This window comes from Impatiens glandulifera, chromosome 2 (genome assembly GCF_907164915.1).
Source record: "Impatiens glandulifera chromosome 2, dImpGla2.1, whole genome shotgun sequence".
Classification (NCBI taxonomy): Eukaryota; Viridiplantae; Streptophyta; class Magnoliopsida; order Ericales; family Balsaminaceae; genus Impatiens; species Impatiens glandulifera.
The window spans coordinates 5,812,035-5,832,052 of record NC_061863.1 but is presented as its reverse complement, the minus strand read 5'-3'; the positions used below and the strand labels follow the sequence as shown (position 1 = coordinate 5,832,052).

The 20,018-nt window shown below is 32.6% G+C and overlaps 1 protein-coding gene across 1 annotated transcript; it reads right to left on the bottom strand.

Annotated features, from left to right (window-relative positions):
- Positions 1-2,104: 2,104 nt before the first annotated feature.
- LOC124926262 (probable ATP synthase 24 kDa subunit, mitochondrial) lies at positions 2,105-6,554 on the bottom strand. Its single transcript, XM_047466457.1, has 7 exons — positions 6,431-6,554; positions 6,139-6,232; positions 5,643-5,787; positions 4,904-5,014; positions 4,139-4,285; positions 3,386-3,508; positions 2,105-2,393 (listed from the first exon to the last, which is right to left on the bottom strand). Exons 1-7 carry the CDS (start codon positions 6,461-6,463, stop codon positions 2,330-2,332), a joined length of 717 nt encoding a protein of 238 aa, XP_047322413.1. The 5' UTR covers positions 6,464-6,554; the 3' UTR covers positions 2,105-2,329.
- Between the last annotated feature and the right edge of the window lie 13,464 nt (positions 6,555-20,018).

Below are 20,018 nucleotides of genomic sequence, written 5' to 3'. Positions count from 1 at the left end.
TAAGCTTGAGAGAAAGGTATATTTAATTATTCTTTCTTTTTCTTATCTTTTACTTTTCAAATAATTTATGTGGTTCTTATATGTGTTACGTTAGGTATCAACTTTTTTTTGTTTTTTTCAATTTGAAACGTCGTCGTTTTTGTTTGCAATGTTTCAAATTCACAAGTTGTTTGAACTTTGATGTCCCACTAGTTCAAATTTTCAGTAAATTAATTCATTGCTATCTAAATTCAAATAATTTATGTGGTCCTTGTTTGTTTTTTAAAAAATCTAAGAATTTATTATTATGTCTAAAACAAAGAGGAAAAAAAACAATTAATGGTGCAACCATGAGACATGCCCAAATAAGTTAAAATAATTAGTATGATTTATGAGCGGATCTATAATTCTATATATTGTACTATGCTAAAGTATAGTCCAACTAAATTTATTATCATTTTTTATTTATAATAAAATAAGTAATTTAGTGATTTTAAGATAAACAATATATATTATGTCATGGGTTTATCGTTGACTGCGATTTAAGAAAGTTTTAGATCATCAATTTCATTTTGTGGTTTCATTTAATATGGCAAATGAGTCAAGTCGTTCGGTCAAAGCTTGACTTGAGCTTGATTTTAACCGAGTTCAAACCGAACTCGAGCTCGAGCTAACTCATTTAATATTCGAATCGAGTTCGAGTTCATATAATACCGGCTTGATAACTTGTTAAGTTTTTTTTAGTCAAATAATATATAATATATTACTTTTAATAATTTTATTGTCAAATTTAGAAACCTAAACTTGAAACAAACATGTCATTATAATAATGATATTATAAGAAAAATTAATCAAATTATAACATAATACCATATTATATTATTGTCTAATCTCCTTCGCAACTATAATTGTTTATAACCATTTTTTTAAAATCATACTCTGTTAGTCCATTTCTTTTCATTATCACACTTTCCCTGCTCTCATTGTCATTGTCGCATCTATCAACCCAAAAAGAGTTTCATGCTCGCGTGATAATCACAAGTTTTAACGAAAGAAGTCGAACAAGCAAGGAAGAAAACTTTTTTTTTGGTCAGTCAATCAATCGGTAAGCTTGCTTACAATTTCATAGTTTCATACTCACGTGACCATAACAAGTTTTAACGAGAGAGAGCAAATAAGCAAGGAAGGGAATTCTTTTGTCAGTCATTCAATCAATAAGTCTTGTTTACAATTTCATAGTTTCATTTTAAATATTGTTTTTACATGAATTCGAATTTTTCAAGTTAAATTTGAATTTGTGAATAATTGTCGAGTTTGAATTTACAAACTAGTTCAAAGTGAGCCAATAGAAACTTAGTCGAATCGAGCTCAAGTTTAGTTTGATTTGAGGTAAAAACTAGGCTCATTTGTTGCCATATTTGTTTGATCAGTTAGTTTTATCATTTCATAAACAAATAGTATTAAATAATACCTTTAATCTTTTTTTTTAAGATATAAGCACTTCATCAACAATAATATTTGAAAAAAACTATATATAACTAGATTTATTGTATAAATATTTTCAATTAACAAAAATAAAAATAAAAATAATTGTTATTATTATTTTAAATACGGTAGTTAAATAACAAAATATATATATATATATAAAAAGAGATATTTAATGTACAACACATTATACAAGAATTTTATCTAAAAGACAAAAAAAAAAAATCTTAATTCAATTTATATTTAGATTTGAGGTTAAAATTTTAGTTTTATTAATTCACTAAAAATACTTATTAAATAATAAAAATATACATATAATATATTTAAAAAATAATAATAATTAATTATTAAAAAATTATTGAACAAACAAAAATATAATATTATTCTTTTTCAAATATAGTAAAAATTTAACCATAATGAGATAAATTATATTGAAATATTTATGTATTCAATGGTTTAGCTAAAAATTAATATTGTATCACAAAGAATAAAATAATTATTTTCATTCTAAATATTAAAAAAAATATTATTAAAAGAAAAACTATCATATTTTAGTGAAAAGAGTAGAAAGGTTTTATTAAAATAAAATATATTTTTGTCAGGTTGATAAAAAAAAATCATTTTTCTACCAAAATCTAAATACATAAACAAAAATAAACTTATAAATATAACAAACAGCTCAAAAGTATATTTAACACTTAAATGTGTTACAATACCTAAGTAGAAATACTTCAGGAAATTGATTATTTTGTTTGCTCTCTTCCTCCTCATTAGAGAGAACTATCAAACAATTTGTTTACAATCAAAATAAATAAAAGAAAATGTGCAATATTTCAATGAGTAGAATATGAATGTTTTAAAACTTTCATATGAAATTTCTAATGTCCAATGACTTCACATCAGCTGGTTCCTCATCCTTAAATTCCTCCCTACAAAATTTAACAAAAAATCATCGTTAACCACAAGCAAACACAACATAAATCTTCCATATTGTCGTATAAACAGGAATTTGCTAACGGGTTAGTAACTATTTTGGATTGAAAGTGTCAAAATAGTTCATCTATTGGTCAGGCTTGAAAAAATCACACCTGATTAGAATTTTGTTTGAGTAATACAAAGACCCAATCTCTTGTTCAAAACACCAGCAATCACATTCAAAATCACTATGATGTAGGGTTATTTGAAAAGAAAAAAGAAATCTTTGTTTGATGGAAAAATAAATTGTTTTGGGTTATTTGAATTGAATGACTAAAATATCCTTTGCATTTTAATTGATGATCAGAATAAAGGGTTATTTATTGCATCAAACAAGACACTGGCAAGATCCAAGTGTAAGAGATGTTTGCATATTCAACAACTCAAAGGGAATATTTATCATAAAAAATGGATTTTGTTTCTTCTTCTTTTAGACCAAGTTAATTTTCTTAGGAAAGCATCCCACAATCATGACCCCAAACTTTTTAATCAAGATATTTTTAGTGAAAATGGAATATGAGATGTCAAAAAAGAATAAACTACTCAGGAAATAATTACCATAAAAACTGGTTTTTGTTTCTTTTTCTTTTAGACTAGGGTTTCTCTTCTAGAAGAGGCTAAAAGCATCCCACAATCATGACCCCAACCTCAATCAATGTATTTTCAGTGAGAAATTGAGAATCGAACACAAGACATCTGTCTCTCTTAGTTCATGACTATTACCAGTTTAGGATATTTTTTTAACGAGTTTATTCTCTGAAAGAAGTCAACACGACCCTCACAGTCATGATCACACTTCAACTTAGGGGCGTTCTTAGTGGGAATCGAACTTGAGACCTTTGGTCTCTTGAGCAAAACTTTTTTTACTACCAGTTTAGAATTTATGATGACAAATTATTATATATACAAAATGAAAATCAACATATGCACAAAAAAACTCATGTACCTTTTCTTTAGTGTTTCCATAGCCTCAATAGCATCCTTTTTCAGCAATTCCAATTGTGCTTTGGAAATTTTAAGTTCCAGCTCTTCTTCGTACTTTGGCAGATCTTCTTTCTTAAATCCAAGCCTGCAAACACATGTCATGCTAAAATGTTAGCATTCCTCCTTCCTACTTTTTCTTATTTCACAAACAAATTTAACTGTGTTACTCTTTCAGGTATACACAAAACTGTATGAAGCATAAGATCTCATTTCACTTATAGTTGAAAATGCTTGCATTGACAATACAAGATATCTACAAGTGTATAACTAGGGAAAATACTAATTGGCTTCATTTGAAATCACATTTCGACCAAACTTCACATATAGGTGTGATCACGTTTGGAAACTAGCGAAGATCAAGATTCAGATCGAAATACGCCTAAAAAGTCATCTACAATTCTTCCGGCTGTCGGATTGGGCTAAGTAAGGGATAAAAACAAACTGTCTTGAAAATATCTACTAATTGTCAAAATTTCATTATAATCACTTGGTTGGATCATTGGTGTGGCACAATTTCTGGTGTATCTAGTTAGCTGCACTTTTAATACCAAATGCATATGGCAATACACAAAAAAAATACCAAATGTATATGACTTTTGAAAGGATGAATATGCTAATTGCTAAATATGCATAAATCAGATGTGAATTGACTTTGCAAGAGGGTGATCAACGGAAGCTAGCCACTAATACTCCATTTATAGGTTTTGATGCTTACTTCTTATTGATCTTATCAAACTCTGCTGTAAGTAGAGCCATTCCCTGCTTATCATCCCTCATCAGAGGTTTTTTAATATCTTTTTCAACCTTTTCCAATGCGTCCATCATCAAAGCCTCAGCACCAAGTTCATCATTCAGACCTCTCCTGCAAAATACTGATGCTTGAGGGAGAAATTCCTTACAATGAAAGAACAGAAAATCTGGAGATGAATAGAAGATCATATGTAAATATCAAATACTGACATTTTGGATATGTAAGTATGGAGATTTTACTTGTAAGATTAATAATAATAAACAAAACAAAAAATACATACATGTTTAAGGTGAAAACAAGTTCTCTATTTTCAAATCTTACGATTTTGGAAAGAGGGTTGGTAAACAATTTTTCATTTCTTTCTTAATCATAAATTATATCATAGGAAAAATGGTCAGTACACAGCTTTTTTTTTAAGCTATTTATTTTCCTGGAGGGAGTGTTAGTACAACCTCCCACCACCATTAACTTCCCCAATTCAATCAAAGTGTTTTCAGTTGAGAATCGAACTTGATATCTCAACAACTGAAGCTCAATACGCTAACCACTTGAGCTACCCTGGAGAAGTGGTTACTGCACAGCTTCACACAAGACTTGAAAGAGATGATTTATAATTTCAACATTTAATAAAAACAAGATTAAGGCAAATATAATTTCAACATTTATAATTTCAATACTTGAAAGAGATGATTTATAATTCAATACTTGAAGGAAAAGAATGATAAATACCTGATCCTTATTTCCTTCAATGTTATAAGATACGTACGTGCATCTGGGATACCTTGTGTACGTGATTGAATGGTATATTCAATACGTTGGGATTCAGAAAATAAATCTGCCCTGAAAGAGTCATACAGCGCAAGAAGATGCACCAAGGATAAATCAGGTAAATATACATATCAACTCAAACATAATGAAGGTACATAAGATGATAGCATATTGATATATCCACTTCAACTTAGAAGCTGGTGATTTATGTCAAAGCTGGTTTAATGGGATCAATTAACTTCCTCCATAAGCTCAAGAGTGATAACACATGCAATGCTTAAACATGTGAAATAAACAACCTCCTACATCCACATATAACAACATTGTTTTGCTCCAGTGAAATATTTATAGTGCTGGAAACTTTGTTTGTTCTAGGATTATTTGAATAACCAAGTGGTTATTTCCAAATAACCTTGTTTGATGTAGGTTATTCAAAATCGGGTTATTTGGGTAAAAGATACATCAGGGGTTAAATACATAATCAAATAAAATATAGGATATTTTGGTTAATGATTTGAATGATCCATATCAAACAATGCCTAAATTGGAGTAAGGTTTTGTAGTTTGCACAAGATATTCCAACTTCAAGACATGAATGGAGATTAAACTATGCCAATTGAATAGAAGTCATTCTCTATCATTAAGAAGCTACAGTTTTTGCAACCTTCTAGCAGATTAAAATAGCAAAGAACCAACTCACTTTTCTCTAACAGTCTTCATCACATTTGCGTAATTCTTAACGGCAGCAGGATCCTCAGGATCAATGGTGATCTTTTCAGTCCGAAGTACTCCAATGGCAGTCTCAAATTTCCTTTTAACATCTAGGAAAATGTTCTTCAACATCTCTGTGCATTCCAAATAATGATCACTATGAGACCCATATGTTCTCTGATTCTAGATAATAAAATATTTCCCAAAAAACACAGACAAATCAACATGTCTAGATATAAAAACATAACATAAACTAATTTCAGAGAAGATTTCAGGTAAAAATCAATTCTATAACCAAACTTTAAGCTTTGATTGCACTGTCACCTGGTCCTCTAGCACAAGAAAAATAATGCCTTTGTTCTGAATAGATTTAGTATCTAGATAAATTGTGTAAAATGAAGATTTAAAAAATGCATTACGCTTTAACCAGGAATTCCTCAATCGAAAAAACCTATCAAATGAAAAATAAACAAAAATATTGTTACCATCTCCCTTGAGCACTTTAGGAGGACTTCCACTGGAAAATAAACGAGAAGATGCAGCATAGTTCTGATTAAGTATGCGTCCAGCAGAATTCAACTGCATAATCAATCATAAAAGAAAGAAAAACGATTAAAATAAACTTCAACAACTGGTCATTGAAGCAATCATGATCGGATTAATAGAATTCATATTCAATCATTGAATTGATTTAGAAACTAGATCTGATTAGTATTAAACCAGATTTCAGTCCCTGTAGAGTTTCCTCGAGCATCAAAGAAATGTCAAGAGAGAAACCTGATTGGATTTCGATAAGATACGAGAAGCCATGGCTATAGCTTTGGATTCGCTGCTTTGCTTTTCGACGTCGTCTTCGTCTCTCCTATGGTGGTTTTCCGCCTTCTGGTTTTGAAGCCCTATATATCAATTCGGTTTTTATTTTTTATATTATTTTTCTTTAAAAATAAAATAATTAAATTGTATTAATTTGAAGAAATGAGTTATTTTTTCAACATAAATTTTATTAGGAAATAAGTTCATTTTTTTTAGTAAGTTTGTATTTTTGTTTTTTCAATTTGTTTTCTTTCTGATTTTGGAAAATTATTCAAAATATTTTTATCATTAATATTTTGATACCCATAAAAGAAAAAATAAATGTTTTAAGCAATATTGATTAAAGAATTACATAAATTGTGTAAAATGAAGATTTAAAATTTTAATTTAACAATAGTATCGGGTATAGTTGTAGTTCTATGCAATTTTATTTTTTTAATTTTTTTTAACACTTTATAAAAATATATAAAAATGTAAAATATTTTAAAGTTAGAATTTAAAAAAAAAAAAATCACTTATAAATATAGTAGTATAATAGAAATATTCATATTTAAAATAAGAAAAATATAGTGGTAGCTTCTCACATGAAATATATATATATATAAAAAAAAAAAAAGTGGGGTAGAGAAATTTTTATTTTTATTTTTTTAGTATAAAATAAAATAAATAAATGGGCGGTCTGCTAGTGTCTAGGGGTGTTCAATATTTGGTCTGAACCGAATATCCGACCGAATTCGAATTCACCGAATTCGAATAAACCGAATTCGAAATACATTTTCGGTTTTCGAATCGAATTTTAAACCGATTCGAATTCAAATACGGTTTTCGATTTGGTTTTCGAGTTTAGGTTTCAACTCGAAAACCAAACCGAAAACCGAATTCATTTTTATTATTTATTTTTATTATATATTATATAATTTATTACATATTTATATTAAATTATCATAGACCTCCTACTAGATCCCTACATTAAATTCATAATCCCTAATTCATTTTTCCATTTCTCTAGTTATGAACACGTCTCAACCGCCATATATTGTCGTCGGCGACACTATTTTACTTTCGTCGTTTAATTGTCGAATATATATTAACGTTAAGCTAAGTTTGCGTGATTTATAGTTTTTTATAATTTAAGTAGATAAGATCTCTTTAACAACTTATTTATTTTGTTAACTCTTTTTAAAAAAATTATCTTATGGGTAGGTGATGTTCTATATTTGGTCTAAACCGAATATCCGACCGAATTCGAACCGAATTCGAATAAACCGAATTCGAATTTATTCAAATCGGTTCGGTTTTCGAATTTACTTAAAAAAAATAAAAATTCGAAGAACTCGAACCGAAAACTCGAATAACCCGAAAACCGAACCGATGAACACCCCTACTAGTGTCCCTGGAGTCGGCCCAGCCCATATATTTCGAGGGTTTAAAATGCATTAGATTTCTAAGAAATTCATTCATATTAAAATAGTTTGAATTATTAGAAATTTTGTATAAATATAAAACATTTTAAATTCAATTTTATTAAAAATATTTTAAGTTGAAGCTGATGAAAAATTTCTAAAATGGAATAAGAAAGATCTTTTATGAAATTATATATTATTTTTTTATGCATTTTTACATTATAAATTTAAAATTATTTAGTTTGTATGGAAACAATTAAAATTAGAGTGGTACTGATTTGAACTGAAAGATGTTATTAAATTTACTAATATATTTATAATTAAGTTATTTTCATAATATTATTTTATCTAAATTAAATATTTAAAAAAAAATTGGTTCAAATCCAAATTTGATTCCGGATCTATATTTTTCACAAGACAATTATCATTTTCTTTTTATATAAATAGAGACGTTGGGACTTAATTAGTTATGCTTAGTCCATAGACAAACTAAGAATTTTTTTTTTGGGTTGATGATGTGATTCTTAGTTCGGGAAATTTGATGAAATGGCCCCATAACAGGGGAAATTCCAGAAAAGGCCCGCGCCTGCTAATGTTGGCAAAAGGGGCCTTTTTGCCCTGTAAAATGTCAGAAATACCCCTCGGGCGCCAGATTTTACGCTCATTGACGCGAATTGTCATTCACGCGTTTCATCTAAAAACGCGTGAGTTCATCAACGCGTTTTAGATGAAAACGTGTGAATGGCAATTCACGTTTTTCAATTAACGAGAATTCTCATCCAAACTTTTCATCTAAATCGCGTTGATCAACTCACGCGATTTAAATGAAATCACGTGCATTGCAATTCTCGTCTTTAGTCTTATATATAACTTTCTTGCCTTAATTTAAAACAAAACCTCCCCGATTGATTCTCCCTCCCACCCGACTGCCGACTTTCCATTCCGACTTCCTTCAACATCGATCAAGATCATCGTTCCTCAACATCATTGTTCCTCAACATCATCGGGATTCCTCCAACATCATCGGGATCCCTCCAACATCATCGTTCTTCAACATCATCAGGTCAGTTTAGGGCTTAAGGTTTAGGTTTAGGTTTCATTGTATATTATACCGTTTATATTCATGGATATGGATGTATTTAGGTTTAGGGTTTGGTTTTGATGTATATTATGTTGTTTCCTATATATATTGATGTATTTAGGTTTAGGGTTAGGTTTCGATGTATATTATACCGTTTATATTCATGGATATTGGTGTATTTAGGGTTTAAGGTTTGGTTTTGATGTATATTATGCCGTTTCCTATATATATTGATGTATTTAGGTTTAGGGTTAGGTTTTGATGTATATTCTGCCATTTATATTCATGGATATTGGTGTATGTTTAGCTTTTGATGTATATTATGCTGTTTATATTGATGGATATTGTAGTATTTAGATCAGGAGCTGCCACGACCGCCACCACAACCGGGTTTATCAGTTCGTTCAACAAAATGGTACGTACAATAAAATCCTAGTTATGAAACCACAAACCTTAAACCCTAGTTCGTTCAATAAAATGGTTGTTATATTGAATTGAAATGTTCATATTTATGTATTTAATAACAAAACTCCTTTTTTTTATAATATGCAGGCAACAAACACTGTTATGACCTTATGTCACAATCAATTATCACCTGAAGATAATGTATATTCTATTCTCTCTACTATGTCCATATTATCTAGTTTTTAATGTAATAACCATTATATTATTGTTTTACACAGTTGTTGATAGTTGAATTTGCTCGCACTTTTGGTGCAAGGGTGTCTTCGAAGTGGAGAGAATATATAACTCGTGTTATTGTTTACACTGATCCTAATGGTGCATGCGGCCGAACTCAAAAAGTATTGAAGGCAATTCTGAACGGGAAATGGGTCCTTACTATTGATTGTGAGTCTCTGTTAACACGATTTGTTTCATACATATGTCTGTTAAATTAAAATAAAAATTGTTTTGTGTAGGGATAAAATCATCATTGAAAACCCAAAATTGTATTGACGAGGAACCTTATGAGGTTAAACATGATAATCATGGAGCCCAAGGTGGTCCTAGAAATGGCAGACTTCAGTTGTTGAATAATGTGAGTTTGGTCTTATTCCTCATATCTGTACTTTTATTATTTTGCTTGATAACTGAAATTATTTTGTTTGTTTGTTTTTCAGCTTTCGAAACTGTTCGACGGTTACATTTTTATATTTGTAGGGAATTTCTTCCCACTTTACAAAAAGGATCTCATTGAGTTAATAGTTGCTGGAGGTGGTAGTATTAAAGAATTGGATAATCCAGATTATCCATTTGCTGAGCCAAGGGATGAAAAAACTATAATAGTATATTTGGAGATAGACAACATGAATCGACCAATGAAAAATGATTTTGATGTTTTTCCCGACAATTGGTTTTTTGAGACAGTGGCTGTTATGTCATCAATATTTGATGAACATGTTGTTCCTCATACAAGGTTGCTTCAATCTGTTGCTGCTTGTGATTTGCAGCATTTGCTTACTTAATTTGGAGCTGTTTAGACTTTTGTTAACAATACTTATTGTTCTTCTATTTATGGTGGTTTATCATCATTAATGTATTACTGAATATTCTTTTATTTATGGTTTATTACTTTTGTTAACAATATGGTTTGTTGATTTATTACAATATGCCTTAGTTATCAGTTATTGTTGGCTTTCTTATAATTTAGGTGAGTTAATCGATTTAATGATACACCATACTACAAACTCACGTATATTGTGTATAATGCTTGAATGTAGTATCATAACTTATGCTTATTAAGAACAATCCAACACACGCGTATTGTGTATAATCACGCATATTCTCTTTCTTGGTTTAGAACATAACTCAAACAACAAGGAACAATGTTGTTATTCACACGTTTCATCTAAAACGTGTTAATAAACTCATGCATTTTAGATGAAATGCGTGAATGGCATTCCTCGTCTTTCAATTAACGTGAAATGACATTCACGCGTTTCATCTAAAATGCGTGAGTTTATTGACGCGTTTTAGATGAAATCGTGTGAATTGCAATTCTCGTCTTTCATCGTATATAATATTTTTGTGCCCTAATTTATAAGAAAACCACGAATCACTAATTTCCCCTTTTCTCTTCTCTCGCTTTCGCCACTCCGACTCGACCCTCAAACCGTACTCCCCTAAAGAACTCGACCACGAGCAGCAGCAGCTGACGACTACAACGACACCACGAGACCTCTCCGTTTGAATTCGTGACCCACTACTCTTCGTTCTCAAAATGGGTATGTTTATTTTATGGGTTTTAGTGATTATGAACACTAGGTTAGTAAAATTATAGTTTAGCTAGGTTGTATTCGAATGAATGTGAATCAATACTATGTTGTTATTCTAGTATTAAAGTTTAGGGTTTGCTGGCATAGTGTAGCTAACTCACGCGTATTTCTCTCACGCTTATTGATTCCCACTCACGCGAATTAAGCATTGAGGAAGAGTTTGCTGGTATGTTTCGTGGAGATACAATGTGCCAAGAATTAACCACAAGTTTGCTTCAATGGACCTATTGGATAGGGAGTTCTTATCCCATTAGATTCATTGAAGCAAACTTATGAAAAAAGTTGCTGCATTGGATTTCCTGAAACTCTACCAGCAAACTCTTCTCGGTTATGGTAATGTTGTTGAACTTTTTTCAATTTTTGTGATGTTGTTGAACTGTTTTCAATTACAGCTCAAGTACATGTACTTCTTTACTTTGATGGAGAGTGGAAAACAACGGATGATCTTACTCATTTTTCTGCAAAGTCAAACAGCGGTATGATTGTTCCCCCAAATTCTACTTATGCCCAATTAGTTGATCTAATTTATTCTGCTACCGATGTTGACAAATCTAGATATGATTTATTGCTTCAAGCCAATCATAATGCTCCTGGCATGATTGCCAAATTTTCTTATATAACTGATATAAAAAAAGATGTGGATGTGGAGTTCTTTTTACATGAAGCAGTTTCAGTCCACAACCGCATTCCATTGTGTGTATCCTTAGTAGAGAAGTCACTACTAACTCAAGAAAGTGTAGCGGTTCCAGAAATTGATGACCCTGGCGTCTTCCCGAAGCAGCGTGAGGTTTTCTTCGAAAATGACATTGAAGATGAACATTTGCGTCTGAATGTGGGGGATGATGCTGATGATGATTGGGTTCCTATTACCCAACCTAGTAGTTCTGATTGGGTTCCTAGTACCAATCCAAATCCAAGTAGTGCTTGGGTTCCTAGTACACAACAAAACAATGTTATTTATTGTTCGTACTCAACCAAGCTGTAGTGAATGGGTTGCTAGTAACATACCAAGTAGTGAAAATCCTATACATGAGGCAGTAAGTACTGGAATCGGATTGGAAGTCAGTTCTTTGTTTAAGAAAAAAAAGAACTTCAACTGAGGTTATATAAATATGCGATGACTAATCATTTTGAATTCAAAGTGGTGAAGTCAAAAAAAGAACTTTGGGTTGTGAAATGTTTGGATAAGAATTGCAAGTGGAGACTGCGTGCTGTCAGAGTAAATTCCTCGGAAATGTTTGAGATTCGTAAATTCGTAAAAGATCATACGTGTTCAATTGTGACGAGGCAAGAGAATCAAAGGCAAGCACCAGCATGGGTGTTTGGGGAATGCATGAAGAGCAAGTACATGAACCATCACCATGACCACATGCCCAAGAAAATAATGGAAGACATACAGACTACTTATGGAATAAAGTTGTCTTATAATAAGGCTTAGCGGTCTAGAGAAAATGCCCTAATGGCGGTGCGAGGAACTGTAGAAGATTCTTATGGTAAATTGTCATCATACCTGTACATGTTGGAGAAGAACAATCCGGGTACCATAACAGACATCCAGACGGATGAGCACGGTCATTTCAGGTATATGTTCATGTCCTTAGGCTGCTCAATTAGGGGTTTCAAAAACTGTTGTCGTCCAGTATTGTGCGTCGATGCCAGTTTTCTTAAGCACAAGGTTGGAGGTCAACTATTGGTGGCGATAACATTAGATGCGAATGAACAACTCTATCCTGTTGCATTCGGCATTGTTGATTTAGAGAATAACAACTCCTGGACTTATTTCATACAAAAACTTAGAGATGCAATTGGATTGGTTGATGATCTCGTGTTCGTATCCAATAGACACCCAAGCATCGCCAATGCCTTGTGTGCTGTTTTTCCAGAAGCTGACCACGGTGCGTGCACATATCACATCAAGATGAATATTATGGCCAAATTCAAAACAAGAACACCTTCGTGGTTGCTCTAAAGGACACATTTCTCCATGGAAAATTGAGGAAGGTGTCGATGTCATCGACCATGCTGAAGAGTTTCATATTTATTATCCTCTTCGGGTCAAGGGCAAAAGAGATAATGGGAAACAAGGTATACCAGCCCCAATTTCCATGCATATTCCCTATCAGAGCAGGACAGGAATTTTGAATGAAGGTCTGTTATTCTAATAAGTGGAATACTTTTAAAATATTTAAGAACCAAAGTTGGAGATTCTTCAACCTGATTGAAAATCGTTTCCTCCGTATGGAATCTCCCAAAATTCAGACCTGTAACCAATGCAAACTCCCTCATCCCGAAGCACAGCTCTTCTCCATTCACAAGGAACTTCATCTCCATAGAATTTGAGCTGGACTTCCTGAGGAGCATGTGGTGTATAATCGTTCCTGAGAACCGCAGTAACGGGTGCCCTTTGAATAAGAATCTGAATTGGGTTTCCTCTACCCTTTCAGTTAGATTCATTTTCGCAAACTTGGCCGCAATATTTCCCATATTGGTTTTCCAAGATATCCTCCCAGTAAACTCGGGTATTATAGTGGACTCCATTTACAAAACAAGGAACAACATGGGAGTAAGCAAATCGAATTAACCATTGAGAAATGCTTGCAAATTTCTAAATACATTAAGGTGCAGTAAAGGTGCAGTAATACATTAAGGTGCAGTAATGGACAATTCTAAATACATTAAGCATATGATGTGTCATTTCTTAATATAATAACTCATCCTGCCTCATTGACATTCTATTAAGGTGTAGTAAAGCAGCAAAAGTTAAAGCTTAAGTCTACACAGTCAAAGAATACACAAAAATACCATTTCTTCACAAGAACATAATAAACACGAAAATGCCATTTCTTAAAGGAGAAATGAATGAATAAACGTGAAATACATGCATGCAGAATAAGAACACTGATATAATACTCGTCATATACCCTAAAAGCATTTACACACATAAACGAAACCAGAACCAAACCCTAAACCCTAAATACATCAATATCAATCAATATAAACGGCATAATACACATCAAAATCTAACCCTAACCCTTAAGCCCTAAACTCACCGGAATATGTCGAAGAGACGGTGGAAAGACGATGATGTCAAAGAGACGGTGGAAAGTCGATGATATTGGACGAGGAACGATGTTGAGGAACGATGATCTTAATCGATGTTGAAGGAAGTCGGAATGGAAAGTCGGTAGTTGAGAAGACGTGGTTTTGGAAGTCGAGGTGGGAGGGAGAATCGGGGAGATTTTGTTTTAAATTAGGGCCAAAAAGTTATATATAAGACTAAAGACGTGAATTACTGATAGAAAAATTAAGTAAGTTAATTTTCTTAAAACCGGCCAGACATTACAATTTTTGAATATTTATTCTAAATAATCAAAAAGGGAGAAATTGATAGAAAAATTAAGTAGATTAATTTTTGGAACCGGCCAGACAAACTAAACAAAAGTTAAACTTCATGTGCAGGTACTAAACAAACCGGAACCGGAAATCTTTTGTTCTTCGTTAACCGGTTGCTTGAGATAGAGATGCCGGTTCCTGTGATCCTTCGGCTTGATCACTTGAAGCCGGTTTCTTTGAAGTTGTAGCAACCAGTTCTTGACACCAGATTTCCGGTTCCGGTTTGTTTAGTACCTGCACATGAAGTTTAACTTTTGTTTAGTTTGTCTGGCCGGTTCCAAAAATTAATCTACTTAATTTTTCTATCAATTTCTCCCTTTTTGATTATTTAGAATAAATATTCAAAAATTGTAATGTCTGGCCGGTTTTAAGAAAATTAACTTACTTAATTTTTCTATCAATTTCTCCCTTTTTGATTATTTAGAATAAATATTCAAAAATTGTAATGTATGGCCGGTTTTAAGAGAATTAATTCAATTGTTTTGAGAGAAACGTGTTTGAAAAATATGAGTTTGATTTTTGATAAGTGTATGTTTTGAATAGAAATAAGTGAGATTGTATGTTTGAAAAACATAGAAAGTATGTTTGAAAAACATAAAAGATAGCAAAAGTAACCAAGTTCTGAAACACAGCAAAGACATAATTATGGAAATAGAGTTTAAGGCTTGGATGACCCCCCCTTGTCTTGCTCCTTTTCCAGCTCTTTGTCCAGACGTCTTCTTGCTTCTTCTTCATCCAGTGGTTCCGCATTCAATGCAACCGGTTCGGCTGTCTTCAGTTCTGCCCGCTTCATCACGTTTTTAATGGCACTCCGTTTCTTCTTGTTCTTGTTTCTTGTACTCATGGAGTGGGATGATTGACCCTGTGCCGGTTCCTGAACGTTTGTCTGCTCCTCTTCATTGCATTGTTGGGCAAGCTCATGATCCTTATCTTCAAGTTCCTTCTGTAGCCGTTCTCTTTCAATCTCTTCTTCTTGTAGTTTCCGTGCGGTTTCAGCATCCTTTTCGATTTGTGTTTGGGTTGAGCCGACTTGAACTTTTGACATTTCACCGATCTGGATTGCCATTGCTTGCAGCATGTCCAAAAGTGGAGCGGTTGCAGCTTTGACAGACTCGGTAATCATGGCTTGAACTGTTGATTGCATAGTTGTATCCATCATAGTTTGTAGAGAGTTTACCATTTTATCTTCAGCCGCTGAGATTCTTTCTTCGGTTACTGCTTGAAAGTTCCCAAGGCACGAATCAGCTGTTTCCACCACTACTTGCTTGATTTGCTCGATGTCCAGAGCCTTAGCCGGTTGAGAGGCTTCTTGTTCCCGGTTTTCAGAAGTGCCGGATGTTTCACCACTGATAAAGAAAGGCTTACTTTGAAATAATTACACTCCAACCGGTTAACGAAGAATAAAAGATTACACTCCAACCGGATCATAATGCACAAAGACACAGAAACCGGAAAGTACAGATCAAAAGTCAGAAGATTCAAATCTCAAGAGTGACGTACTATGACGGAAGAAACGTGTCTCGAAAGAATAAAAGAAGATCGGATCCGATCAGAAGCATGGGAGGAAGGCAATGATGCCTTGGTGATCCGATGCTGACGACCGGAAGCGGATGTTCAACACGTGTATCAATCTGAAAACCGGTTATGTCATCATCTGCTCAGAGTCACCTGCATGAATGCCAGGTGTTGAGGAAGTTGAAGCGTGCAAGCAATCCTTCTGCAGATAGGCGTGCTAATGATCAACCAATCCGCAAGAGAGAGAAGAAAGTAGCCGTTAGCTACTTTCAGCTATAAAAGGAAGATGGATCGTCTTCATTAAATGCCAGTTCTGCAAGTAACGGATTACAGAAAACAAAGTTATAAAGCATTCAATTCTAGAGAGATAAAGTCTTATAGTTTATAACCGGTATAGTCAAACCGGAAATCCTTGTGTGTGATTATTGTGTTGTGTTGTATTACATCAAAGCGTGAGTTTGGTGTAACCGGCGAGTAGCGAAGTTGGGCTCGACCGGAAGTGTCATTGTAACTCTAAAGAGTTAGTGGAGATCCTTCTCATAACCTGAGAAGAAGGGGTGACGTAGGAGGGTTTGCTCCGAACATCCATAAACAAATTTCCTTGTCTTGTGTTCTTTCATTCGCTTTCTTTTCCCGCTGTCTTACCGTAAACCGCAAACCAATCATACGTCCAAAACTGGTCACTCACCTTCATTAAACACCCTCCTCCTTAAACATCATCTAAAAGTCGCAAACGTTGCTTCAACCTGAAACAGACTTTTCCGCCCTTGAACCCGGTTCAAGAGTCTGTGACAGGTTGTGCAGTGCTGAGAAAGGTTTTAGTCTCTAACCGGACTATCACCAACTAGTGTGTGTTGTGTGTTGCAAGCGGACACCCTTAACCGAAACCGGAGAACACCCCCGGTCCTCCAAGGGCGTCCCCGATCCTAACAATTACCATTCACGTGATTTCATTTAAATCGCGTGAGTTGATCAACGCGATTTAGATGAAAAGCGTGGATTGGAATTCTCGTTAATTGAAAAACACGAATTGCCATTCACGCGTTTCATCTAAAACGCGTTAATGAAATCACGCGATTTAGATTAAATCGCGTGAATGGCAATTCGCGTCAATGAGCATAAAATTTGGCGCCCGAGGGGTAGTTCTGACATTTCGCAGGGCAAAAGGGGCCTTTTTGCCAACATTAGCAGGCGCGGACCTTTTCTGGAATTTCCCCTGTTATTAGTTCTCAAAATAAGGTTTCCTAGTGAATTATAATGTAATTAAATATATGTTGGAGCATAAAAAAAATATTGTCTACATCATTATAATTTAAATGCTAAAATATCATATTATTTTCAATTTTATTTAACAACAAATTATAAAATAACAACTAAAACAACAAAAAGTTAAATATACATCATGTTTAGGGATCATGTTCATTCATTTAAATGGAAATGAAACTTGTTTTGAAACGAATTTTTGCTTCTTGCTAATGGTATAATCTCCACTGTAATTTAACTAAATTTTAAATATATCTATACATTATCTTGTTATAAATTGATGGCATTTATTTTTGTTTGAAATTACTTCATGTCATGTACATTTAATTATTCTTGAAATTGCTAATTTAAGGTATGTTTCTTAGATTTTGATTAGAACTATTTTGAATAATGAATTGATTTTGTCTTCAAATAAAATTACATTCATTCTTACAAAGGGAACAATCGTCATATTGATATAAGTCTTGTCTAACCAGCCGATTCAACTATATTACGGATTTCGTATTATGATATCATATTTTATATCTCGTAATGTTTATCATATTATTTACATTTTAACTATATAAATATCGTACATCTTTCTCCTTTTTAACATCAATATTTTGTATTGCTTAGATGATTTTGGGCACAACACAAATACAAAATACCTAAATATATAGGAAATATATGAGTAACAATTTTGTCGTTGTCTTAGTTTGTCATCGTTGTCTGAAAATGGAACATAATAATAGATGCATCGTAGTTTGATAATTGAGTTAAAAAATCATCTCAAGACGAATGAAAACTTTGACCGCAATAGGATATAGAAAAAATAAAATGAATATACTACTCATAAGAGAAATTTGGGTCTATTTTAAACATAAATTAGCGAATTTATAGTTGTAAGCACTAAAAATCTACACTCCAATTTATAATATTAAAATAATTATTTTAATTTATTTTTAAATAAATAAAATCAAAATAATTAACCCATGGTCGAAAACCTATTTAAAACAATTAATTATGATTAATTATTGTGATAATTAATAAATTAATAAAGCATTAAGGCCAAAATAAAAAATAAATTTATTTGAGATAAATGTTGTACCTATAATGTATCAAAATAAAATTTTAAAAAATTAAGTGACAAAAATAAATAATTTAGAATGAATTTTGTATCCAATTCATCTAAAAGAACTATTTATTTAAATTTAAAAAAAATTAAAAAAGATGGTAAAATATTTGTCATATTTATTTTAATATTTTATGTATTTAAAAAAATCAAAATTAAAGTTAAAAGGGTGAAAGAAAAATTAATTTTAAACTAACTCTTAAGGTTTTAAAATAAAAATGAATTCCTGAACAGATGTAGCTGAAACCGGGAAAATAAACTACAACCGAAAACTAGGCCATCAAATGAGCGTTGGGAACTCATCCAACGACCTAGACGTGCCCGCGTAACCGGTTGTAACGGAGGGAACGCACGCCCGTGTCGTACTCTATAAACTAATTGGATGTTAGCCCCGTTAGCCCGAACCTAACGAAACGCCTAGCCGCTAACAGACCGTGAACGGAACGCCAGGACGCGCATGAAACATCGTTGTTTTGGCCTCTAATCTTCGTCTTCATCGCAACGCTGAGCAAATAAGCTCTGAAGAACCGTGTTGATTTTGGTTTTTTGGAACTCAGTCATGGTCAATGGTTTTAACTAATTCAAAGCCCATAATGATCACCCTATGATGGTGATTATTCTCCCCTACGAAAATATGGATGAATCACCCCTATTTTGGCGACTACTACTAAGAGCAACCAAAAGCCATTAATAGATTTTGGCCAATTCAGGCCACTCGACGCCCCCAACCGACTTAGGACGAGAATAAATAGCCCCTAAGTAATTCTGAAGCTAAGGAACCAACACAAAACCTTCAAATCAAAGAAAACTAAATTCCGCCATTAAAGCTTCAAAGCTTTCGGATTTTTCGAATTTTCTATTTTAAACCTTGAATCTTGGATCTAAGCATCCTGAAAGCTTCCTTAATGATCAAGGAGTGTTCTCCAATCCTTGGTAAGATTTCAATCACCCTCTAATTTATATTTATAGTTTGAATTTGAAATTTTATATTTCAAATTATAGAAGCTTGTAGGCTTGTTGTTCATATGGTTTTATGGTTGAATATTGATCCTAAGATCATTTAGAATTTATCTGGATAGGAAATAACCAATCAATCGATCTAAATAACAAAAACCTAAATTTGAATTTCAAAAATAAAAATAAAAACGGGTTTGTTGTTCTTGGGTTAATTATGTTAAATCATAGTCTAGAAAGTTTTCCAACATGATTGTAATGATATTGGGCAACTACTTGGATCATGTTTGATCCATCCCGATCATGTTTGATCAAAATCAAAAATTTCAAAATAAATGAAAATTTTGAGTTCTTGATTTGGTCAAAACGAACGGACAATGTTCTTATTTTGGTGTCAACCAAGTATATGTAGTATAAGCTATTGGATAGCTCATTATACTTCAAAATAGCTTTAAAATCAAAATCCCAATTTTTTTATCATAAACTATTTTGAACAAATTGATCATCATCCAAGTCGATTGATACCTTGAGATGATGATCAACATGTTCCTATGAG